The sequence below is a fragment of the Serinus canaria genome, chromosome Z (assembly GCF_022539315.1).
Source record: "Serinus canaria isolate serCan28SL12 chromosome Z, serCan2020, whole genome shotgun sequence".
NCBI lineage: Eukaryota > Metazoa > Chordata > Aves > Passeriformes > Fringillidae > Serinus > Serinus canaria.
In genome coordinates, this window is record NC_066343.1 from 24,242,843 (window position 1) to 24,265,672 (window position 22,830).

The 22,830-nt window shown below is 43.2% G+C and overlaps 1 protein-coding gene across 1 annotated transcript in view; it reads right to left on the bottom strand.

Annotated features, from left to right (window-relative positions):
• The window catches only part of SNX30 (sorting nexin family member 30), a 51,782-nt gene that overhangs the window by 23,288 nt on the left and 5,664 nt on the right, over window positions 1-22,830 (bottom strand). Inside the window, exons 2-3 of the mRNA XM_009095071.4 lie at window positions 7,841-8,029; window positions 1,437-1,547 (exon numbers count right to left, since the gene is read on the bottom strand). Of these exons, the coding sequence (XP_009093319.2) occupies window positions 1,437-1,547; window positions 7,841-8,029 (300 nt within the window). The remainder of the gene's footprint in view (window positions 1-1,436; window positions 1,548-7,840; window positions 8,030-22,830) is intronic.

Genomic DNA, 22,830 nt, shown 5'->3' on the forward strand with positions numbered 1-22,830 from the left:
CATCTATTTCTAGACAATAAATACATAAAGCATTCAGCAGTCTCCCTACCATACCCTGCATGAAGGAGATGAATAGGGGATTCTGTAATTGCTGACTTGTACATAAACAGATAAAATCCTTTATCTCCTTTATTAACAGCATATTCTTTTACCTCCAGATTTTCTAGAAGAAATGCACCTAAAATACTGGCTTGTTCTGCAGCTGGTTCCATGTCCAGTATTACAGCTACTCATGCTAAGTCTGCTGTTCTGTCTGCAACAAATTCCTCGTAGGAGCAAAGCAGCTTGATTCCCCGGCTGTGACTCACCCTCTGCTCCTCGACTATTATTTACAGCCTTGCAGGGTTCAGGCAGAACTGGCTGCCTGTTAACATACCCAAGAATCTGCAGAAACTGAATTGTGATTGTTCCAGCTGTTCAGAGAATGGGGCTTGAGAAAACAGTATGGGCACTTAACACATTACACATGCCTCCACCTTATGCTCTCAAGCTCACTATCTTTCTTTTCACTACTGCTCACTAAACATATTTGCTGCCAGTTAGTGGTGTCACATGATTTTGTGAAGCACTTCTTATCTCTGAAACACTCAGCTATTATTCCACTTGAGGCAAGTCTCAGCATAATTAAGGACTTAAAAAGAGCTCAGCAATAGAGCAACCTAACAATACTTCTCACACAGCCTACTCCTTGCTGAGGGAGGGAGGGGCAGAGAAACTTCCACCCCATCACCCATCCCAGACAGGCAAGCTAAAGTACACTAGTAGTGTTGCTATTTCCTGCCAATTCAATTCCTACAGGGCTTTTTAAATGTCTTTGTTCGAAAGGACTGAAGGCAGTGATCTCACGTTTCCTACCTATTCACACAAAAACGTATATACGGTAGTACTAACCTCCTCACATCAAATAAGGTAGTCAGATCACCAGTTTCAGCAACAATGGGCCCAGTAGTGTAGCTAATCTTATTAGGTAAACTTCTACCTACTGAAGTCATGCAATAGCTACCAAACCAGAGGCTGAGACTTCCAAGTCTGTGCTATTACATGTCAGTGCTATTAAGTGTTAGCACAAACAGTTTTAAATTACTCCGTAAAACCAGCTCAAAAAGCCATCTTGAAAATCGAGACTAGAACCTGAAGTACCTGTGGCATTTCATAATCCCCAGATGCTTTGAAATACAGATGTAATAACTGAGCAAACAGATGAAATGTATTCTATTTACGTCACTGCTACTGTATTCAGCACATCTATTGCCCTGCAGGAGGTTACCTCTCAGGTGTGCCACTCAAGAAAAGTATAAGCTTTGTAACTGGTCAGGATGGGAAGTTAAAGAGAATGAAGTACTGTTTTTTAAACCTAGACATATTACATTTAAATATTACCCTTGGAAGACAGATGCACAACTGTCTTTAACAGCAGATTCTTGCTTACTACCTACGGGAATAAGATGCGTTGGCTGAGACTCTTCCAGCTTGTTTCTCAACCAGTCGAAGTCTTGGTACCTCCGACGGACAGAATACTCTGGCAAATCAAACTCTGCCCGTGTGGTCTGGAAAAGAACAGGATATACTTAGTGTGCAGCAACGCCTCTCACTTCAGAGCTTAGCAGCAAATGCAGTACAGCCAGTCCTGGCAAGGGTGAAGCCAGACAAGCCTTTCATGGGGGTGTTAATCCCCAAAATTTTGCAGCCAGCATGAGAGAAAGATCCTCTGGTCTTTCAAGCAGTGGAAAAGCAGCAATATGAAAAATGATTGCTTAGAGCTGATGGGTTAAGATCTATTTGTAGTTTATGACATGTTCTGCTCTCGTCATGGTAGAAGTCTGTAGAGCAGAAGCACTGTGCACCACATAACTCTCTTGGCAGTTACAAGATTGCAAAGACTGAACAAGATATTCATTGTGAGGCCAAGACTATTTTAACCATCAAGAATTAAAAGTAAAGGTGTTTACTGACTTGTTTATTCAATGACATGCACTATCCACAGGTGAAAAAGTGTTTCACCACTGTCCTGCATTCTAAGATTGATGGGCTTATCACACTCCAAGGTCAAAAGATGAGAACATAAACCACCACAAGGTCTGATGGACTATTTTTGTTGACTCCCAAGATGAAGAAACAAGTCTGCTTATGTGTATGCCCGATTAGATATAATAGTACATTAAATCAAACCTTTCAAATTTTCCTTCAAGGGCAAGGTCATTACAAGTCTGAGGGGAAAAAAACAAGTATACATATAAACTGCTGGCAAGCGGTTTATCCAGTCTTTGAAGAGTCCATAACTGGAAGGCTGACTGTATGGGACTGCTTGCACAGCATGTACTGCAATTGCCTAAAAGCACCTGTGAAAATGTATACCAACTAAGAGTGTCTGCTGAAGAGCCTGGCATTGCAGCAGCCCTGATTAGAAGGTAGACGGCCCTTGTAGTTATGTCCCTCTGAGAAGCATAAGCAGCTATACTTAAGTTACTTGCAGCATTACACACAACGTCTTGCAGTGCCAGCACACTACATGCCTGCAGCCAGGTATCAAACCCAGCACACTCTGCAGAATACACTGGCAACTCCAGCCTTAAGCTGACATCAAGTCCAGCACCTGGTTGCTTTCCTAATCCCAGCCAGTAGCAGCCTTTAAATGCAATCCACCTCTTCACTTGCTCTCTGGATGACTTTAACTCTTCAATTGCTGCATTTTACTTCTACCAGTCACCACTGGGCATCCTGTAAAAGTTCTACATATGAAATCTCTTTTTTGGGTGAAGACAGGAGCCTTAACACAGTATCAAAAGCACAGTACGTCTAGGATACTGTAAGCAGTAAGCTGATGTGTCCTATTAAATGGTTTGGCTTCTAGTAAAGGAAGGCACAGACAGACAGAAAAAGAAATCAGGATCACCTCCTCCCTTCTTTGTCCTGCTAGCAATGGTAAGCAATACAGAGGTTAGTCTACGGACTAACATAAAGAACCCTCATGAATTGGAGTTGCCTTTGTAGATGAGGGACAAGCAAGACCCCAATACCCACTGCAGATCTGTGCTTTACTCAGCTATGCACTTCTCAGAGTAACACCAGCTTATTTAACATCAAAGAGTGCCACACTATATAACTGACTTCTGAGACTTCATTTGAATAATTTCCTCTTGTTTCTAGTAACAAAATGAATGGCTTTATTCTATAAAGAAAAGAAAAAGAAAGAAGGGTGGGATGAGGCAGTAACAATTCAATAGAAGGCAGAGCTTCTGTGAACTGGCTGTCACTGCCCAATGGCATTTTAAGAGATCACACAGTGAGTGAATGAGAGTATGAATGGCTACACACTACAGTGTCTTATCCTGCAGCCTGAGAATGAAGGTAAAGTCTCCCATCTGTTAGCACCAAGAAGCTTATTAACCACTATTCTGCTAATAGTTAAGGAAAACCATATAGGACTATCTAGGAATTGGAAAGCAGGGTTAAGTCCCAGTACACAAACCATACATTAGCTATAGTTCACCTCTAGCAAACTGCTTTTGTTGCCTTTACTTCACAAGCCGAAGTGCAAAGTTTTCCATATATCACTTTTTTCACCTGAGATGAAAATACAGAAGAAAAATTTCAGTGTTTCCTGTAAAAGTTATGAAATCTAGACAGCAAAAAAGCTTTTCAAAGACTATTTGGGCAGAACATAAAGGCCCTTCAAGGTTTTAATGAAACCTTGCTAATGCTGAAAGAATTTGGATCTCAGATCAAACCATTAATTTAGCAGAAGTTTTATCTTCCAGATTGCACATAAGAGGAAGGAGGGATCTTGGCACTGTTAAAGCAGCACTGAGGAACACGTTCACTGAGGTAGCTCGGGGTGCAGCTGCAGGGGGAGCTGCAGGTTGAGCTCAGGCTGGGGGAGCCCAGGCAAAGAGGCCGTGAAGAGCCAACCCAGGGCACACAAGGGCCGGGCACCTGTGGCCCAGCCAGGGGACCGGACACCGGGACACGGCAGGAGCCGACGATCCCAGACCTTCCCACGCTTAGACTGGTGAGGGGATAAAAGCCCAGGGATTCCTTTGTTCTGGGTCCCCCCTCAGAGACACCAGCCCGAGCTGTTTGTTTGTTATTGCACTGTGATGAAATCGTTTTAATGGCTGGGACACCTGAGATTGCTATGGGAAACCTAGGGATGGAAACCCAGTGTGACTATGAGAGTGAGGGGGCATAGCTGGTAAGAGGCCTTGGGTACAGCTGAGGCAGTGCAAGAGTGACTGACAGAGTGGATCCTAGATGGCTGAGTAGGGAAATTTCCATAAGAGACCACAAGTAAAGCATCTATGTTTTCAACACAATTAAATTCCTTCTGCTTTCTCAGCAAGACTCATAAATCTCATCTTGCAAGGACATGTGTCTCTTCCAAAGGAACCTGAGAAACTTACATGGTAGATCTCAACCTCACAAAAAATAATGGGCAAGATGTTTCCAGGAACTTATTGAATATTCCAGCACAGCTCCACTAAGTCAGCGCTGCAACACTCTGGGCTCAGTTTTACTTTCTGGAAAGCAGGCAGAGTTACAGACACTTTTACCTCAATTGCTGGAATGGTTTTGACTAGAGGCAGTCTTATGCAAGTCTTGGTCTTGCATAAGATTCTTATCTTCCTTGGAAGGAGTTAGCAACCACACTTGAAGCTAGCCTGTGATGACTATACGAAAATATTTTTGTACCCCAGTTCTACTCTCCAACTCACCAGACTTGATTGCGGATTCCCCTCTATGTTACTACTTAAGTTTGAGGCAACTAGGAAAAGAGAAGAATAACAGAGAGGGGGAAGGGAAGAAGGCTGGTGTTCTTAGCACTCCAGTATTTCTTTTCACCTCAAACAGTTTAGCCTGTTTGAAAAAGACTTCATATCACTTTCACCTGCTCCTCTCTAGGGAATCAAGCTGTTTCATGTGTTCAAGTAATCTCATGGAACCATGAGGAGAAGGACAGGAAAGTGAAAAGTGGATCCAGTACTAGCCACTGGATCCACTTGGTCCAGTGGGTAGCTAGTACTGTTTAGTTTGAAAGACTCTCGCTTCAAGCCTGCAGAGCAACTGCATGACTCTGCGGAATGGCACTCAGCTGCTCAGACCTCCATGGGAAAAGGCACAGAAGAAGGCCTTGCCATCCTAGAAAGTACAATGAAAATGAAGTTAGAAGTACACTTATTTATGTTTTCTCAGGAGAGATGACTACATAACATATGGTCAAGCTTTACTTTTCCCTTTCTTCCTACAAAAGAGCCCTGTTTGGTAAAGTTTGGATGTGCATTCCCTAAAATGCATATCCATCTATCTGAAGGACACAAAGACACTTCAATCATCACAGTGATGACCCAGTAAGTTCCATCACAACTTCCACCCATCTTAACAGTTTCACTAGCCCACCCTGTGTAAGGAAACTGCTTACTAACTTGCATTAGTAACTGCATTAGCAAGATGAACACAGTATATCAGAGAATCAAGGAACTCAGTCCTGAATCACTGTCTTGTTAGCTGAAGGATTACTATTACATTCTTTAAATGTGTTCATCCACAAGACAAGCTAGGGAATGCTACCTGGCTCTTACTAGGAGCTGTGAAAACAGGTACACAAGCAGGATCGAGTAAACTCTTAAGTCTTCCTTTGCAAGGCAATGTTTTGACGCTTCCTCAGTCACCACCACCTCTGACAAAGGTATGAGAAGATGAAAAGCATGGGGCATACTGCAAGACCTTTTTTTTCTTTTCCTGTTAGAATGAAGGACCTGTAAAAAGAAAGAGGGGAAAAAATCCCCACACAACACAAATGAGACTGATCAGCCTGCACTCCTCCATACAGTGGTATCCTGTGACAACCACATATTACAACATTAACAACTCCCCTCTTCCCCTGGTGATGCTACTTTTCAATCTTCAGAATAACTCATTCTATGACCTATGTTTATCCAAACCTTTGAGGTTCCAGAAGCATTCCTCAATGGAGAAGAAAAAACCCCAGCCATCCCTGACTCCTCATTCAGAGTCACCAGAGAGACCCTTTAGGGGCCTCAACTTCTTTCCTGAAAGGCTACAAGGCAGGTGTTGTGAAAGATCCTCATCTCACTCCATGGATTACTCCTGTGCAGCTTTTTTGCCATGTTTAATTACTGCTTGCAGATACAATGGCTAATTGGCAATTAGCTTGTCATTGAAGACACCTTGTTTGTAGGGCAAGAATGGGTTAGACCACTAATACTGTTAAGTCTTGAACAATGGTAGGGAGTCCTAGAGGTTCTGACCTTAGAGATTAACCAGAAGTTTCCATGAATAATAAAGCAAAAGAGATGAGGATTTCATGGTGATTCAGAAGAACAACTTACTCAGTTTCATAATTGCATTGCAATGGTATGATATAGCAGATTCATGTGCTTTAATAAGACCCAAAATAAAATAGACAGGTAGGTAAACATCAAAATCAGAAGTATAGCATTATTTTTTTAAATAAGAAAAGAGACACTGTTTGGTAATACTTCTGATCTAAATATGGTAAAGACATCGGCCATGTTTCAGAATTCTGCTTTAAAAAGAAAAGGAACCATTGAACATTAGGATTTCCAAGCATAGGAACATTATTAGGGTGCCACTATATAGAAATATTTTATATTGACAGAATAATTTGAATCCTCATTTCTTAATTTAAGAGAGAAACAACATTAGCCAATTTTATCAATTTTTCAGTAGAAAGATGCATTTTATTTTGTGGTTCCTATTCCTTCTGATCAAGTAACAGCTAAAGGATAAGCTACTCCAAGTTAAAAAGATACAGTGTTTCTTGCAAGATTAAGACCGTTAGAGTAAAAATGAATGACAGAACTGTGTTAAATGTGCAGAAAGGGATAGTTACTATTTTAGAGAAGCTCCATTTTCTCCTGTGCAGTCTGAAAGTGAAACTTTGAAGTGGACATTTGGGAAAAAAAAATAAATCTCTGGCCCGTAAAGGTACCTTATCTCCATGGAAAATATTTGCTCCTGTACATAGTGCCATCTAAGTAGGCTGGAGTAAAGTTAATCCTTCTGGACAGATATCTCAAGTATATTACCAGTAAAGTTAGTGAACACCTTTTGCTTTAGGTAACTACAAGTGCCCAAAGCAGATGTCAACATCACCTAGGAGTTCATTATAGTAAGAATGAGTTACTTAAGAGGAATCAATATTTCAGTTGTGAATATAGTGGACTTTTCAGATAACTTTTCATATAAATATATGTAGATTACATTCATGACTGGACTACAACAGGCGCTGAAAAAATCTTCAGCCACTTTTGGTTAGCAGCAGCATTCTTAGGCTACTTCATTTTATTATCAGCTGTAGAGCTATCTGAACCGGCAACTGCATGAAAGCTAGTTTACAGCTGAGGATCAAGACTATGATTTTGGTGGATAACAGAGAAAATGTAGAAAACACTTCCAGCAACAAGCTCAAAGCATTTCAGAAAAGAATAGACACAAAAAGTGAGACAATCAACAGTGAAGCAGCAACAAGGCAAGCGAGTGTCAGATTACTTAAATGAACAAACTGTGACGTTAATGAAAGAAACTGACCTTGCAAGTTTACAAACAGTTCTATTTAGGAATCAGAGACAAACAAAAAATAAACCTAAGTTGACATGTTAAAAGCTTTTTCCACAATTTCAGACACTGAAGTAACATTTCTGCTAAGAAAAGTCACATCTTCAACACATTCACAAGGTACCAAAAGACATTAAGTTGTTATCCTTAAGATAGGAAAACAGTGCAATATGTGAATATCCAGCATGCCCTACAGTTATTCCACAAAGAAGGAAGTACTAGGAAAGAGAATATTGCTTTGTACCTTTGTTGTAACCCTGTATGTAATATATGTCTCCATTGTGCACACATGTTTTTTGGGATCATCAACAGTAACAAAGAGGTCTCTAGTTTCCACATCCAAGTCATCATCCAACTGCAGTCTGTTGAGGAGAGATGAGGAGGAGGCCGGGCTAGAAGTGTCCACGGGTGTGCCATTGGGCAGGCTGAGATCCTGTATTGGAGAGGGAAAAAAAAAAAGGAAGCTCTTAGTAAGCTTAACAGATTCAAGGTAAAGCATCGTATTTTCAAAGACACTACAGACAAGCTTCTCTGATATATTATAAGGATTGTTTGTTTCAGCCTCTCCAAGGATCACCCTTTTCCAGGACACCTGGGCAACACACTAAAGTCTTGAAGCATTAAGCTGAAGATAAAGCACATTATCACTATACCTTCCCTAAGTACAGCACAACCTGTTTCAATTCATAAGAAAGGACAGCATTGCTGAACCAACACTTCCTGGTGAGACTGAGCCAACCCAGACTGAAAACAAAACAGCCAGTCAAATCAAGAGACCTACTTAGGTTTCAGGCAAAATGGCAACAGTTCAGTTGTCTGGAATGCAGTAAACTTTTACCTCTGGACACTCCTATGGTGGAGAAAGGAGCAAAACTTTCATCAGAGGCCTCCCATGCAGTTCATTAACTTCCACACAAGCTGACAGCAGCCAGAGTCTGAATTGCCATCACTGCACTATGGAACAGTCACAGATAATACTCTCCCGCACAAGTGTCTTGGAACACCTCCCTGTTAGAGTCCTAAGGCAAATGAAAACACTGCTTTTTCCTTGGAGAGGTCCTCATTCCCATTCTCCCAAGCCTAAGAGTGTCATTCAGCGCCTAGAGAAGACAGAGGCCAAAAGATCCAGCAAGTTGCTATTTTAGGAAGAAAAACACAGCAAAGCAACTTTATAGCTAACTCGGTATATCCACACACCTTCAAATCTCACACTTCAATACAAACTAAATACTCCATAACAGTAGTTATTGCACTTGCATAAATATCACAGCAACTTAACAAGTTCTTTGCTCTGGTTTTATAGCAGAGGGAGCTGTCAGTGTGTGTGACAAGTTGTACAGAGAAAGTCCTAAGGATCAAAGGCTCTTCTTTTTAGAGAAGACAGGAGGGTTTTTTGTTTGCATATTTTTAATAGTAGCACAGGAATAGATTTATCCACAGAGTGATTTCCCTTGTTGCTAAACTAAGAAACATCACTACAGCTAAGCACCATATTAACTAGAAGTGTTTCAGTTACACAATTACTTCCTAGACCCAACTTCACACAACTGTAAGTGTCTGGACAAAACATACCATCTTAGCAAAGCAATCACATGTCAATGAGACCCCCTTTGTTCATCAATGCTCCTTTAGCCAAAGGTACAGAATCTCAGGCAAGAGCTTTGAGGTAAAGTTACTTACAAAGGTCAGCTTTTGATAATGGCTAAATCACAGCTAAATTTCTACCAGTCATTGTCACCGATCATCATGGGTGTACTGCGATTTCATAGTCTGCTGCAGTACTGTAGAACCGTGGCAGCATCGCTCTTCACCTTGAGGGCTGACTTATGAAGTAGAGAAAATAATTGTTTAGCCTAGACATTTTGAGAAAGGGTTAATCTAAACTATTGTGCACTAACTGAGATTAGATATGTTCCCTCAGCTAACGTACAGAAGTGGCTGCCAGCAAATAGATGCTTTCAGATTTAACTGGCAGGTGAGTAAGACAGGAAGGCAGGCACTCAAATGCTCTCAAGAGGGCAAAAGAGCAGGAGGAGCAAGGTACAGCTTGCCAGCTCAGACATGAGGTAGACACTTCAAATCACACAAGCATCTGGCTCAGACTCAGCAGAGGAGGAACACGTACAACAGGAGGAAGCAATGGCACAATAACTCAGTTAGATAAGAAGTTCTGTTGAAATTACACAAACAAAATAAGCAGCAGACAGGATAGGGTTAACAACAGGACATGGCTTCAAAAAATCTGCAGTTCAGCTAGACAAGAGAATTTGGCTGAGCAGAGTAAAAAGCAAAGCGAACCTTGGGATACCACAGTAGCTGAAGACAAATTTGTTTCTGTTTCCAAAGGAAAAGACAGCTCATCATTGCCCGTGTGCATTAAGCATTAACGTACAAGTTGTGCCAGAACTGCAGCCAGTCATATTCTAAGCTTCCAGTACGACAATTAACTTGCAAAAACAGCTTAAGCCTGATTCCACAGGAGATCTCAAAAGCTTGTAATAAAACTTTTCCAAAAGAGAGCTTAAAGCATGTGATGGAACCTGCTTAAAATATGAGAATCTAGAAAAAGAACCAAAGCTGGAGCTTGCAGTCAGTTAGCTGCTAGCCAGTTTTATGAAGTCAGCACTTTCCTCACTAATTCTCTTGGGAAGTAACAATACCATATGAGTATGTCTTGCACATTTTCAGCAGCACAGAAGTCTGTGAAGATTTGAATTTGCTTCATTGCACTTGAGTGTATTCTTGCAGTCATGGGTCCTGTGGAATGTCTCCAGTGTTAAAGGCTGTGAGACAGTTCTGTCTTGGATGAAAACACTCCAGACCTACATCAAATAAAGCTTCAGTAAAGCTTCTGTACCAGCAGTGGTTCAGATCAGGAGAGCTGCTAGCTGTAGTGGTGGGGAAAGAAGAGATGATGTGTTACTGTGCTGTACTGCCTCATCTGCAGGATCCTCCCCTGGAAGAGACAGCTGGCATCATACCCTGCTACTTGGCTAGTTTTCAGTAGATGAAAGCCAAGGTAGAAGCTAACTATTTCTCCTCCTGAAAGGGTGGAACCTCGTAGCTGAGTGCACTAGAAACAACACATATAGCTGCTGAATCCTCATTTAACAGTAGGCAGGATCAGTTTTGTTGAAATCTTATGCTATTGCTAGAAAGAGACAGGCTTTGGCAAGATATCTGAGGTTGTGATCCTACCATCAGAGCACCTCCATGACATGTTAATTGCCCAGTATTTGGGTTAGTCTGCTTTTACCACAGAAAGAGGAGTAGGTCCTGTAGAGCCTAGTGGAAAGGAGATATGCAGCCACCTATGTTTCTACCTGTTGGTACAACTATCACACCCACAAGCATCTGAAATACTGGCTACTATTATCCGTTGCATATAAACAAGCTGGCAAACTGTGTCTGACTTCAGTGCCAGTGGCTCATGCATCAGCTTCACCTTTAGTGCACCAAGTAGCTGCCCATCCATGTTTTAAGTAACTCTCTGAGGTATAATTATTAGAGACCAAGTCGCAGCAGGTACCTACTGCCTTCAAAGCCTTTTGTCAAAGTACCTGTTACTCACAGTACTCAGTCTGCCATAAAAAGCTGAGCAGTCCCACAGCAGAGAGAAGAGGAGGCTGCTCCTGGTTATCCAGCCAAGGTGGCTTGGAGAACATGTTTTGTCAAGACATTCTTCACTTCTTAGTGAGCATCCATAAAGATTTTTCCAAAGTTTCAAAGCTTTTTCTAAAGTAAATCTGTCCCCCACTTCCTCAGGACAGCCTAAACAGCCTTGTCATCTGTTGAAGTAGGTCAGGTGAGGGTGTAGCAGGCCTGGATCACAACCTATTGTAGATACAGTGTGATATTCAGACTTTCAGGTTCATGAGCTACTGGTTCTTGCATACAGTTGTGAAACAACCACAAGGGCAGGCTCTTCATTCATTCCTATGAAGTTCCTAGAACTCCTCAAGACACCTGAATTTATGGGTACAGAAGTCAGATGATTTTAGCAGCAGGTTTGGTATTCTACAGTACCAGTCAAGTAGGACCAAACTGCCTGTGTTGGAAATGCAACATGACAACTATGCATGCTGCTTTCCGGCAAGGCTGCTTCACATCAGTTTGCCAAATCATGCTGTCCAAACACCTTGACTAGTCAGCTGGCCCAGAAACAGATATTAAATCTATGAAGTTCACTTCATCCAAGCATAAAATTCAACTGAATTTCTTAAACTAGAAGTCTGCATGTGAGATTCAAAATGAGCTGGGAAGTTTCCAACTGTTGTCATCTTCTCCCAGGAGATTTTCCACAACTCCATTTACAGAGCAGTTTGAATGTACATGAAGTAGAAACTTCAGGAGCTTGGTATTCAGTCTTCTGGATGGAAGCCTCCCTCCATGGAGTAGTTTGCCAGAGAAAGCATCCAGGACTTAACCCTGAGGGTCTAAATTTCTATAGGTATTGTTTTATTGTGGAGACCATGGAGTCTTCTGCTGAGTTACAGGCATCGAGTTAACATTACAGTTTCCAGAAACTGAATGCTAGCTTTCACCTATCCTGCCTGAGCAAGTGTACAGCTTAACCAACCAGCTTTGCTGTCAAAGCAGCAGTCCATGAGGAAGCAGAAGATGTGGTTCAGCCAGGTCTTCCAAGCATGAATTAACTTCTTCCATGCAAAGAGCTTCCCTGAACCCATGTGAGGCTGCAGGCACACTGCTCCCATTCAACAAGTATTGTGTTACACTAAGAGACATTTAGAAATGCTGCTGTTTAGAGGCAAGAGCGCGCTTAACCCTAAATATCCCTGCATAACTTAGAGACCTGAAAGCCAGGCCTATACTGCTCCAAGAACCCCACTGCTTCACTTCTGAAATTCAGAGTGCTGTATATTTTCTCCTTCTGTTTCAAGGTGTTCCACTGCTTTTTGCCATTCATGTCACAGAGACACAACGACAGAGCCATGTCAAGCAGACAACAATACCAAGCAATTATAACTGGCCTTTGGAACACTCTTATCTCCATACCTTCAGTACATGACAGTAAGTCATAGGAGAATGGCAGTCAGTGACTGGAAAACTGAACTGGTTTAGACACAATCATTCCTGAGGGCTTTATAAAAGCTTACAAGAACTTGGCTTTCACAGACCTGTTCATAACACTCCTTGTCTTATCCCAGTAAGTTTTGAATGCAGGTGTTTTTTGTATAGGTCAGCTCCATGTAGAAAGAAAAAGCACTTCTGCATCCTCCAGTACACCTAGATTAGCTCATCCGTGTACTATCAGAAGACCCACCTGTTTAGTGAAATTTCAGTCTACACAAGACTATTATTCAATACCAGCTAGATACAGAACAACAGAAGAAAATGCATTTACTTCCCCATTATGTATGCTCAGTTTCGTTCTCTATCAGGCAAAAGCATCAGATACTGTTTATTAGAGGTCAATTCTGTTTCTTCACATGTCTGAGACAGTACATGTCCCAGCCTCTTGTATTTGCTTTTGAACAGTTAATTTAAGGCACCGAAGTGTGCATACAAAGTGCAGAGAAGGGAGAATGCTCTAGACACAGAGGGGATGGAAAGAATAAGGCAGTCATACTCAATTGGATTAAAAAAAAATTTAAAATCTCCACAGTTAAATGCCAAAAACCCTGTTCATTTCCAAGAAGAACCATATTCCCACACTGATCTACAAATAAGACAGTGCTAAGTTGTTTGACAAAAACTGAAGAACTGTGATAATCAATTTCTAGTCTAGACCTACTGTCCTGGAAAAGGGCAAAGTGTTATATGTGCCAGCTCCTGATATCCTTCTCCATTAATGGGAAAGGATGGTACAGTTTATGTGGATGTACTCACAAGGAACAAAATTATACTTTCCAAAGAGGTCAGTGGTTTCTAATCATCCAATATCAGACTGCAAGGTTGAGGCCATGCTAAGAGCAATACAGAGTAAGAACAAATCAGAAGGAATTCCTCTTGCTCTTAAAATGTGTCAGTAGAGGAGGAACAATGATGGGCTGCTGAGGACCCAAGCCAAATTTAAATCTCTTAGCTGTTAAGCATATTATAAACCGAGTCTGTGGGCTCTGCAGGGTCAGGCAGAAAACACCCCATTTAACAGGGCCACGCCTCATCCCTAAAGTTTCAGCAGTACAATGGGTATTTTGCTCATCTAACAAAAATCCACTAGATAAAGATAGACCAATTTGCTCTCAGAATATTTTAAATAAGTGTCCAAGCACAACATGCTGCCAAGCCACGAGTCTGGTGACTTTGCTCTGGTGTTCATCATTTTAATTACTATTTCTGCTCTGTAGGTCAGATTTGGCTAGAGACACACTCCTCAGAATCCCTGGAAAAAAAAAATTAAGATGCAACAGCTAATCATGATGGCCTGCAGTTTGGCACCACTCAAGGCCTGGGAGCATTCTTGCTTATAGAGGTATCATACTTGGAAAAGTGCTTCTTTGCATTTCAGCTGGACAGAGAAACACTGAAACAAGCTTCATAGAGGCACCACATAGTTGACACAAGCATTTCCCAAGCCTTCTCATGCAGGTCATGGAATTCACACCTTGTTTCTGAAGTTAACAGCCAAATTTCAAAGAATTCATTATTTTACTTTGTGGTTTGTTTTCTAATAAGTCATCCCAGTTAAGCTGAACAGAACAAGAATGTGGGCACAGAAACATTCTGGCAAACAGCATTTTCAGCAAGAGCTATAAGCTATCTCCTACCTCTGTTGCTAAAGTCTTTAGGGACACAGCTACAATACAGCTTAGTTTCAGCATTCCTGCACACCAGGGCAAAAAGAAAGTGTCAAAAGAAAGTGTCAGGTACCACATCAGATTCTCTGTTCATACAGTCATTTCAGCTATAAGTCTGTCTTCTCACAGTCCATAAAATCCAGGTTTCTTTCCGTAGTGTGGAAGGGGAACTGTGCAAATCCCACTCTAAACCTAAATATGGTTCAGGTTAGACTCTGAAAATCAGGAATGTGAGTGGTATCTCACAGATGTTTTACAACGGTTTACAACAGTTAAGACAAGACTTTCAATACTAGTAATAAGCCATGTTACTGTGCTGCTTTGTGCATGAAAGGCCAAATGCCTTTGGAGGACAGGCATCTGGAAGGTGAAATGGGTTATTATTTGCAGCAGACATTAAGAAGACAAAATGTAAAGGTATAATATGTGTTTTGAACTTACTAACCATGAAGCTGATATATACACCCCCCAAATCCTTTGGATAGGAAATGAAGTGCAAGGAGTAACAGCAGGATTGCCATAGATTCCTTACTGTGGTAAATGTCAAGAGGTATTTTACACATCCACAGGATGAGCTATTCTCTTGAAATAAGAAGTTTCAGATACAAGATTAGCTCTTACATCTGTTTTTAGAGCACTTGAGCCCTTGCAGAAGGCTTAAGCTGTCTTCCTAAGCAAATTGCCAGGCTGGCAACTGTGCAACATGCTTATTTCAGTTGTGTTTAAGCTGCAGAAAGTAGTATAAAAATGCTTATGACCTGATAGAAAGCAAGAGAGTTTAAGATTTGGGCAGACTTGGCTGCTCCTTTAAAAGAGCTAGAGGTTTTTTTGTCTTTCTGTGGTTCTCAGTAGTAGGCAACAGGCACCAATTCCAGTCTATCTTCAGAGCTCAAAGGCCTCCACAAATGGCAGAAGCTACACGTCCTTAGAAACATTCAGAAAATAATGGAATTTATGACCTCTAGCTCTGTTATGTTCCATGTCTGTAGGAAAGGATTTTGTTCCAGTAATATTGTTTGTTACATGGATTCTGCAGTTATGTGCACAAAAACACCACAAACCACTTTAACATGTTAAAGAGCACCTTGTCAACAAACAAGGCTAATGTGCCCTGTTGTTTTGTTTAAAGCATCATTTTCAAAAGCTGAGCAATGACTTCTAAACAGCAAAGCAGCAGCCAGGATTTCAGACCGTGAGCAGGAAAACATGAATCCTGCGTATGACTAGGAATCATTCCCAATCCAAGAAACCAGATTTATATTTGATTACAGACGGAACAGTTTATTAAGCTTGAACAAACTAAATTGCCTTCTCCTAGAGACATACAGTTTTGAGTTAAAGTTCTGCAGACATATGATGCAGAAGTTTGGGATTTTCTCTCCACTCTCTAGAAGCGGGTTTAGTTACATCTGTTATCTTGCTACCCAGTGTCACCAAACTGTTCATGTGGCTTTTGAGAGCAAACAGTAATACGCTGCGGTTTCTCACTGTGAACAGATGCAAAGGATTGAGGAGAAACAGAGAAGAAGTAGGAGGGAAAGAAATAAGAGGGCTGGAAAGCACTGTAGTATCCTGGTGACCATTTCATTTAAACAAGAAAGAATATGCATACACTACAATATGGGTTCCCTCATGCTCTCTGTTTCAGAACAGCTGCATTAGTTTTCCTGACACAGACCAGTGAAGATTTTGTGAGAGCATGTCAGACTTACAAGGTATCACAGTGCAAGTAAAAGAGGCCAGAGGCAAAGATACTTAAGAGGGGAGATTCCATGTTTACATCACATGCCCTGGAAGAGCTGGAGGAGGGTACTCTTGGAGAAGCTCTCAGAGTTAGTTTATGCAGGTGCAATTTAAGCAATATCACTCTATCACATTTGCTATACAAGACATTTTCCAGGAGAATGGCATTTGCTCTCAAAGGGATAAAATAAACAAAGTGCTTATCTGTTGGAAGAAAGAAAAAAACAACCCTAAACCAAAACCCATACAGCATGACTTCAGTTGCTGCTTTGAGGAGAAAAACTGAGAAAAGCAGTCACAAAATATTTCCTCACAATAAGAAAATTATCTATAGAGACTGATGGACTTTTGTAGTGGTTTTGCACAGCTTGGTTTCTGGTAGTAGGGGGGCCATAGAGGTGGCTTCTGTGAGAAGCTGCTGGAAGCTTCCACAGTGACCATCACAGCCGATCCCTGATGACTCTGAAGATGGACATGCTGCTGCCCAAAACGAGAGAGGTTGGTAACACCTCTCTGATAACATATTTAAGAAGAAAATCAAAATAAAGGGCTCACAATTTCTATTCTGAGAAGAGGAGGAGGAGGTGAGAACATGTGAGGGAAACAGCATGGCGACACCCAGGTCAGTGGAGAACAAGGGGGATGAGGTGCCAAGATTCCTCTTCAGGCCATGGTGAGACCATGGTGAAGCAGCTGTGCCCCTGCAGCCTCTGGGGGATCCACAGGGGATGCAGAGATCCACCCAAAACCCCCGGGGATCCAATGGGGGATGCAGAGATCCACCCAGAGCCCCTGGGGATCCACAGGGGATGCAAAGATCCATCCACAGCCCCTGGGGATCCACAGGGGATGCAGAGATCCATCCACAGCCCCTGGGGATCCATGGAGGATGCAGAGATCCATCCACAGCACACCGGGATACATGGGGATGCAGAGATCCATCCACAGCCCCTGGGGATCCACGGAGCATGCAGAGATCCATCCACAGCACACCGGGATACATGGGGATGCAGAGATCCACCCAAAACCCCCGGGGATCCAATGGGGGATGCAGAGATCCACCCAGAGCCCCTGGGGATACACAGGGGATGCAAAGATCCACCCAGAGCCTGTGGGGATCCACGGGGGATGCAGAGATCCACCCACAGCACGTGGGGATCCATGGGCGATGCAGAGATCCACCCACAGCCCCTGGGGATCCATGGGAGATGCAGCGATTCACCCAGAGCCCCTGGAGATCCATGGGGGATGCAGAGATCCACCCAGAGCCCCTGGGGATCCACAGGGGATGCAGAGATCCATCCACAGCCCCTGGGGATCCATGGAGGATGCAGAGATCCATCCACAGCACACGGGGATACATGGGCGATGCAGAGATCCATCCACAGCCCCTGGGGATCCATGGAGGATGCAGAGATCCACCCAGAGCCCCTGGGGATACACAGGGGATGCAGAGATCCACCCAGAGCCCCTGGGGATCCATGGGGGATGCAGAGATCCATCCACAGCCTGTGGGGATCCACGGGGGATGCAGAGATCCACCCACAGCCCCTGGGGATCCATGGGCGATGCAGAGATCTACCCAGAGCCCCTGGGGATCCATGGGGGATGCAGAGATCCACCAGAGATGCATGTGGGAATCCACAGGGGATGCAGAGATCCACCCACAGCCTGTGTGGGGGGAGGTGTCCATGCCAGAGCAGGTGGATGCCTGGAGGAGGCTGTGATCCAGCAGGAGACCCGGTGGAGAGGGCCCTTGCTCTGGGCTGGAGCAGCCTGTCCCTGGAGGACTGCACCCATGGCAGAGTGACCCATGGTGCAGTAGTTTTGGGAGGACTGTCTGCCCGTGGGGGAGTTCACGCTGCAGCAGGTGTGGTGTGGCTGCTGCTCCTGAGAGTGGACCCATGCTGGAGGAGTCCATGGAGAACTGTCTCCCATGGGAGGGACCTCACAGCCTGACAGGGGAAGGACTCCTCTCCTGGAGAAGTGGAAGGAAGTCTTGGTGATGAACTGACCAAAACCCCCACATCCTGTCTCCCTGTGCTGTTGGTGGGAAAGAGGGAGGGGCTAGGGGGAAAAAGGCGTTTAAGGACTTATTTTACTTCTCATTATCCTTCTCTGATTCTGTTAGTCATAAATTCACTTTGTAACTTAAGCTGAGCCTGTTTTGAGTTGAAGTGTTTTCTCCCGGTCCTCATCTCCATTCATGAAACCTTCATTAATTTCTGTTTCTCTCCACAGCCCAGCTATAGCAGGACATGGTGAGTGAACGGCTTTCATGGGTGCCTGTCATTGGGCCAGCGTCAAACCACAACAACTTGAGATCTACAGACTAATCCATCTAGAGAAACACCTTTCTAGGCCTATCACAGCCACTAAGGCACATAAAAGTTACACACATGGATTCAAGTGAAATATATTGATCAAGGAGCAGGCTAGCCAGCATACTGGAAGTCATCATACAAATTGTGAAGAGGTCAAGATGATCACTTGCAATAAATGGTATTGATTAAAGATGTCCACTGATTTTTCTGGGCAACAATCCAAAACCCACAATTTCATCTTGTCAGTATTCAAAATTTTCACTCAATTTGTATTATTCTAGCCCCTAAAAAGCTAAAGCGAAGGTTCCACCCAGAAAATCATGGGCTTCTATCATCTGGGTAGTCTATCACTATCAGATGCCACTGCTTTTGACACAGCGCTAGCTCGAAGTGCCTGCTGCTAACACCATCTGCACCAGTGATGGGGAAGAGGCTTCTCAGCCTCTTAGCAACACCTGTCTGCAAAGGATCCCTTTTCAAGGAACACACAGAATCATTCAAGCTTACTGGAAAAGTGAAGAAAATTATACAGAGAAACTTTAAGGTGGGTGAACTTTTTCAGACTTAAATTCAGCATGAAGTCAAAGCACAGACTGATAGTCATGACAAAAGCATGTCTTTCAGTGCTGTAAGCCTCCCGTCACTACTAACACTATAGATCATTGCATTAGTAATACTTCCAGATAGGAAGCAAGGTTGATCACTTCCAGACAGGAAGCAAGGTTGTCATTCTCACAGGTCTGCTCTCCATAATCTGAGGCATGATCTAGAAGCAAGTTTACATTTTACATTCTCTACATCTTCCTGCAAAGCAGAGTACTACACATTTTTCCCACGTCTTTGCTCCCATACACTTGTGTAATACTTGTCTTCAACCAAGGTACCTAAAACGACAAAGGAGAAACCCATCTTTAAGGGTTATAGACACTACCACTTTCACTTCTGAAGTAGCATGTCACCTATTGTGTATTGCTTCACAGAAGTGGCAGTGTAGAAGCTCTGAATGTGGCTCTGAGACAATAATGCTCTCTAACAGGTTTTATGCTTTCAGGACCGCTCCGATCACAGCTCTTGGCTAAACTCCTTGCCTGTTGTATGAACTTTGGATTATTGTCTCAATTTTCAGAACCATTTCAGCTAGCTCCACTAACCAGTATCACTTAAGTGCTTACTCTGACAAATACCTCTTGGTTTAAGTGAAATATCTGGTGAAGAATCAACAATTTTGGTATTGTAACATCACCTACAGATGAAGGTGACATCTCTTTCCATCCCTTGACCTACCCAATTTATAAAGTAGAATCTGTCCCATAAATTCACCTGTCAAAACACAGAATCACAGAATAGGTAAGGTTGGAAGGAATCACATTGGGTCATCTGGCCCAGCCTCTCTGCTCAAGCAGCATTAATCCAGAGCATGTTGCACACTATTGCATCCAGACAGCTCTTGAATATCTCTAGTGAGAATACACATCTAGGAGCAGCCTGTTCAATGTTCCATCTCTCACACAGTAAGGCTCTTCCTCATATTCAGCTGGAACTTCCTATGCATGTGTCTGCTTCACTGGTTTTTGTTGTACGACTAGGCACCACTGGGAGGAGCCTGGTCCATCCTCTTGACATCCTCCCTTCAAATACTCATAAGCATTGATGAGATCCTCTCAGCTGCCTATTCTCAAGCCTGAAAAGCCCCAAGTCCATCAGTCTTTCCTCACTAAGAGAGATGCAGTCCTCTTTGATGCCTTTTGCTGGACCTGCTCCAGGAGTTCCATGTCTCTCTTGTACTGAGGAGCCCAGAACTGGACACAGCATTCCAGGTGAGGCCTCTCCAGGGCTGAGCAGAGGGACAGGGTCACCTGCCTTGACCTCCTGGCACTGTGCTCATATTGCAGCCCAGGATGTCACTGGCCCTGGCCACCAGGGCACTGCTGGCTCATGGAGAGCTTGTTGTCCAGCAGGACCCGCAGGTCCTTCTCCGCAGAGCTGCTTCCCAGCAGGTCACCCCCAGGCTGTGCTGGGCTTGTTCCTGCCCAGGTGCAGGACCCTGCACTTGCCTTTGCTGAATTTCAGGAGGTTCCTCAGTGCCCATCTCTCCAGGCTGCTGAGGTCCTTCTGAAGGGCTGCACAGCCCTCTGGGCTATCGGCCACTCCTCCCAGCTTCGTGTGTCAGTGAAAGTGCTGAGGAGGCCTCTGCCCCTTCATCCAAGTCACTGATGGATAAATTAAACAAGACTGGGCCCACTGGTGGACCTGGGGAGACACCACAAGTGACAGGCCACCAACTGATTGACTCTGGGATCTGCTGTTCAGCTGGCTCTCAATCCACCTCCCTGTCCACTCATCCAGTCCACTCTCCCTGAGCTTGCCTGTGAGGATGTTTTAAGAAACACTGCTGGAAGCCTTTCTGAAGACAACATCCACTGCTCATCCAACAGGTAGCTGTTTCTTCATAGCCAGCAATTAGGTTGGTCAAGCATAATTTAGTGAATCCATGCTGACTACTCCCCATCACTTTTTCATCCTCTCTGTGGATAAAGATGGCTACCAGAATTCATTGTTCCATCACCCTTCCAGAGACTGAGGTGAGGCTGAGTAGTCAGTAGCTCCCTCTGGGTCTCCCTTGCTGCCCTTTTTGAAGGCCATTTAAGCTGGACTGGCAATGGAAATGATAGCTCATTAAAATAATTACAGCTTAGTAGAGTTTTTTTTTCCATCTTCAACTGGTAGTTGAACTGACAGCAACTGGTAGCTAGTAGCTATCTTACTGTCAGTTATTGCCCTCAGTAATTGGAAAGAAATTGTCCCCCTTGTTTTTCAATAATTCATTAAGAGTAACTTTACACAGATTTTACTTCACAGTTTTATTAGCCATGGTGGAGTTCAGACCTTTTTTCACCATTACGTCCTTATGACAGAAGCAGTTTTCCCCAGCCACAAGATCTTGGAAATTTCAGCTGCACTGGGATCCAGGCTCAGGCAGTCAACTCAGTCACAACTGAAAGAGTCAGTACAGCTCAACATGAAAGATCTTGTTCATGGTTAGCAGAGAACAAGCCTCAGCAAAGTTATTTCTGAGAAATACACAAGGTAAAATTATTTATAATTGACTTATTAGTTAATTGACTTATTGAAAGTCTTCCGCAGACTTAAAGCACATACAAGTTACAATCTTAAATATGCATTTCAGGTGTGGCAAGTAGATTTTCTTGCAGCAGTACTTAGTCCACTGCACCAAAAGAGCTGCCTGCCTTGTATCCTGACCTACTTTACAGAGAGCAGTCTCCCAGCTCAGTGCTGGAGCAGACTGGCTCAAGTGACAGCCAGACCATCTGTTTAAGATACCACAAGAGTACACCACTATGCTAGAAGACACCAGGACAACAGTTTGCACATAAATCTAGGAAGTGAGGTCTCCCAGTTAGGCGTGTTAATAGCAAACCTTCGTTCTTTGTTCTCTGCCCCTCCCACCATTAATTACAGGGACATGCTTCCTGAGGCGCTGATAGTAGAAGGAGGTCCCCATACAACTGTAACAAGAAAACTTTGTTATCAGATTGGTTATACCTTCCTGTCCATGAATGAGCTGAGAAAGCATTCAGTTACTTGGGTAAGCTTAAGGCACTCCAGCACAGACAGCTCTGAGGATTCCTTCTCACCATCAAGCATAACTTTTTCCACCACAGCTGACAAGTTACTCCAAGGCTCATCCTTCTGAAACACATCTGAAGAACCAAGTTCCTCGATGTGTGCTCTGAATATGTTTCCAATACTCTCTCTCATTATGTATGAAGCAATTCTGTTGAAAATATTATGAAAGCTACGCAACGCTGAATTCAACCTCAAAGTATACAACCCTCCCTCCATTAAGCTGAAGTAAGAACCACAAAGTAATAATACTGTTGTACAGTAGAAGCTATGTTTAGCTTTACCAAGAGAGATAGAAAAAGTAATGGTACTAAAATAGTTATGCTGATTCAAGTGTTTGTTCCAACTTGCTAGCTAGCCTTTATCTTGTTCAAAAAAGAAGTGAATTGCCAATTCAAGAAACTCTCTGTAGGTGTTTCATAGAGAACACTGAGTTTTACAACAGTACTAGAGCACCTATGGTGTAAGATACCATGAGAGTACCCTTTCCCATTTCTAAACGTGAAGGCAACTGTAAGTAAGAGCACCTTCATTAAGCACCTAAATGATGGAATAGGGTACGTCCTCAGCAAGTGTACCTAGAGTACACAAATGTAGAGAATCCTTGATCAGATGTCTGTGCTGTCATTCAGGAAGACCTCAACAGGCTGGAGAAATGGGCTGTGGGATACCTCAAAAAAATCAATATGAGGGAATGCAAAGTCCTGCACCTGCCAGGAGCAGCCCCACACAGCAGTGTGTGCTGGAGGCTCATTGACTGA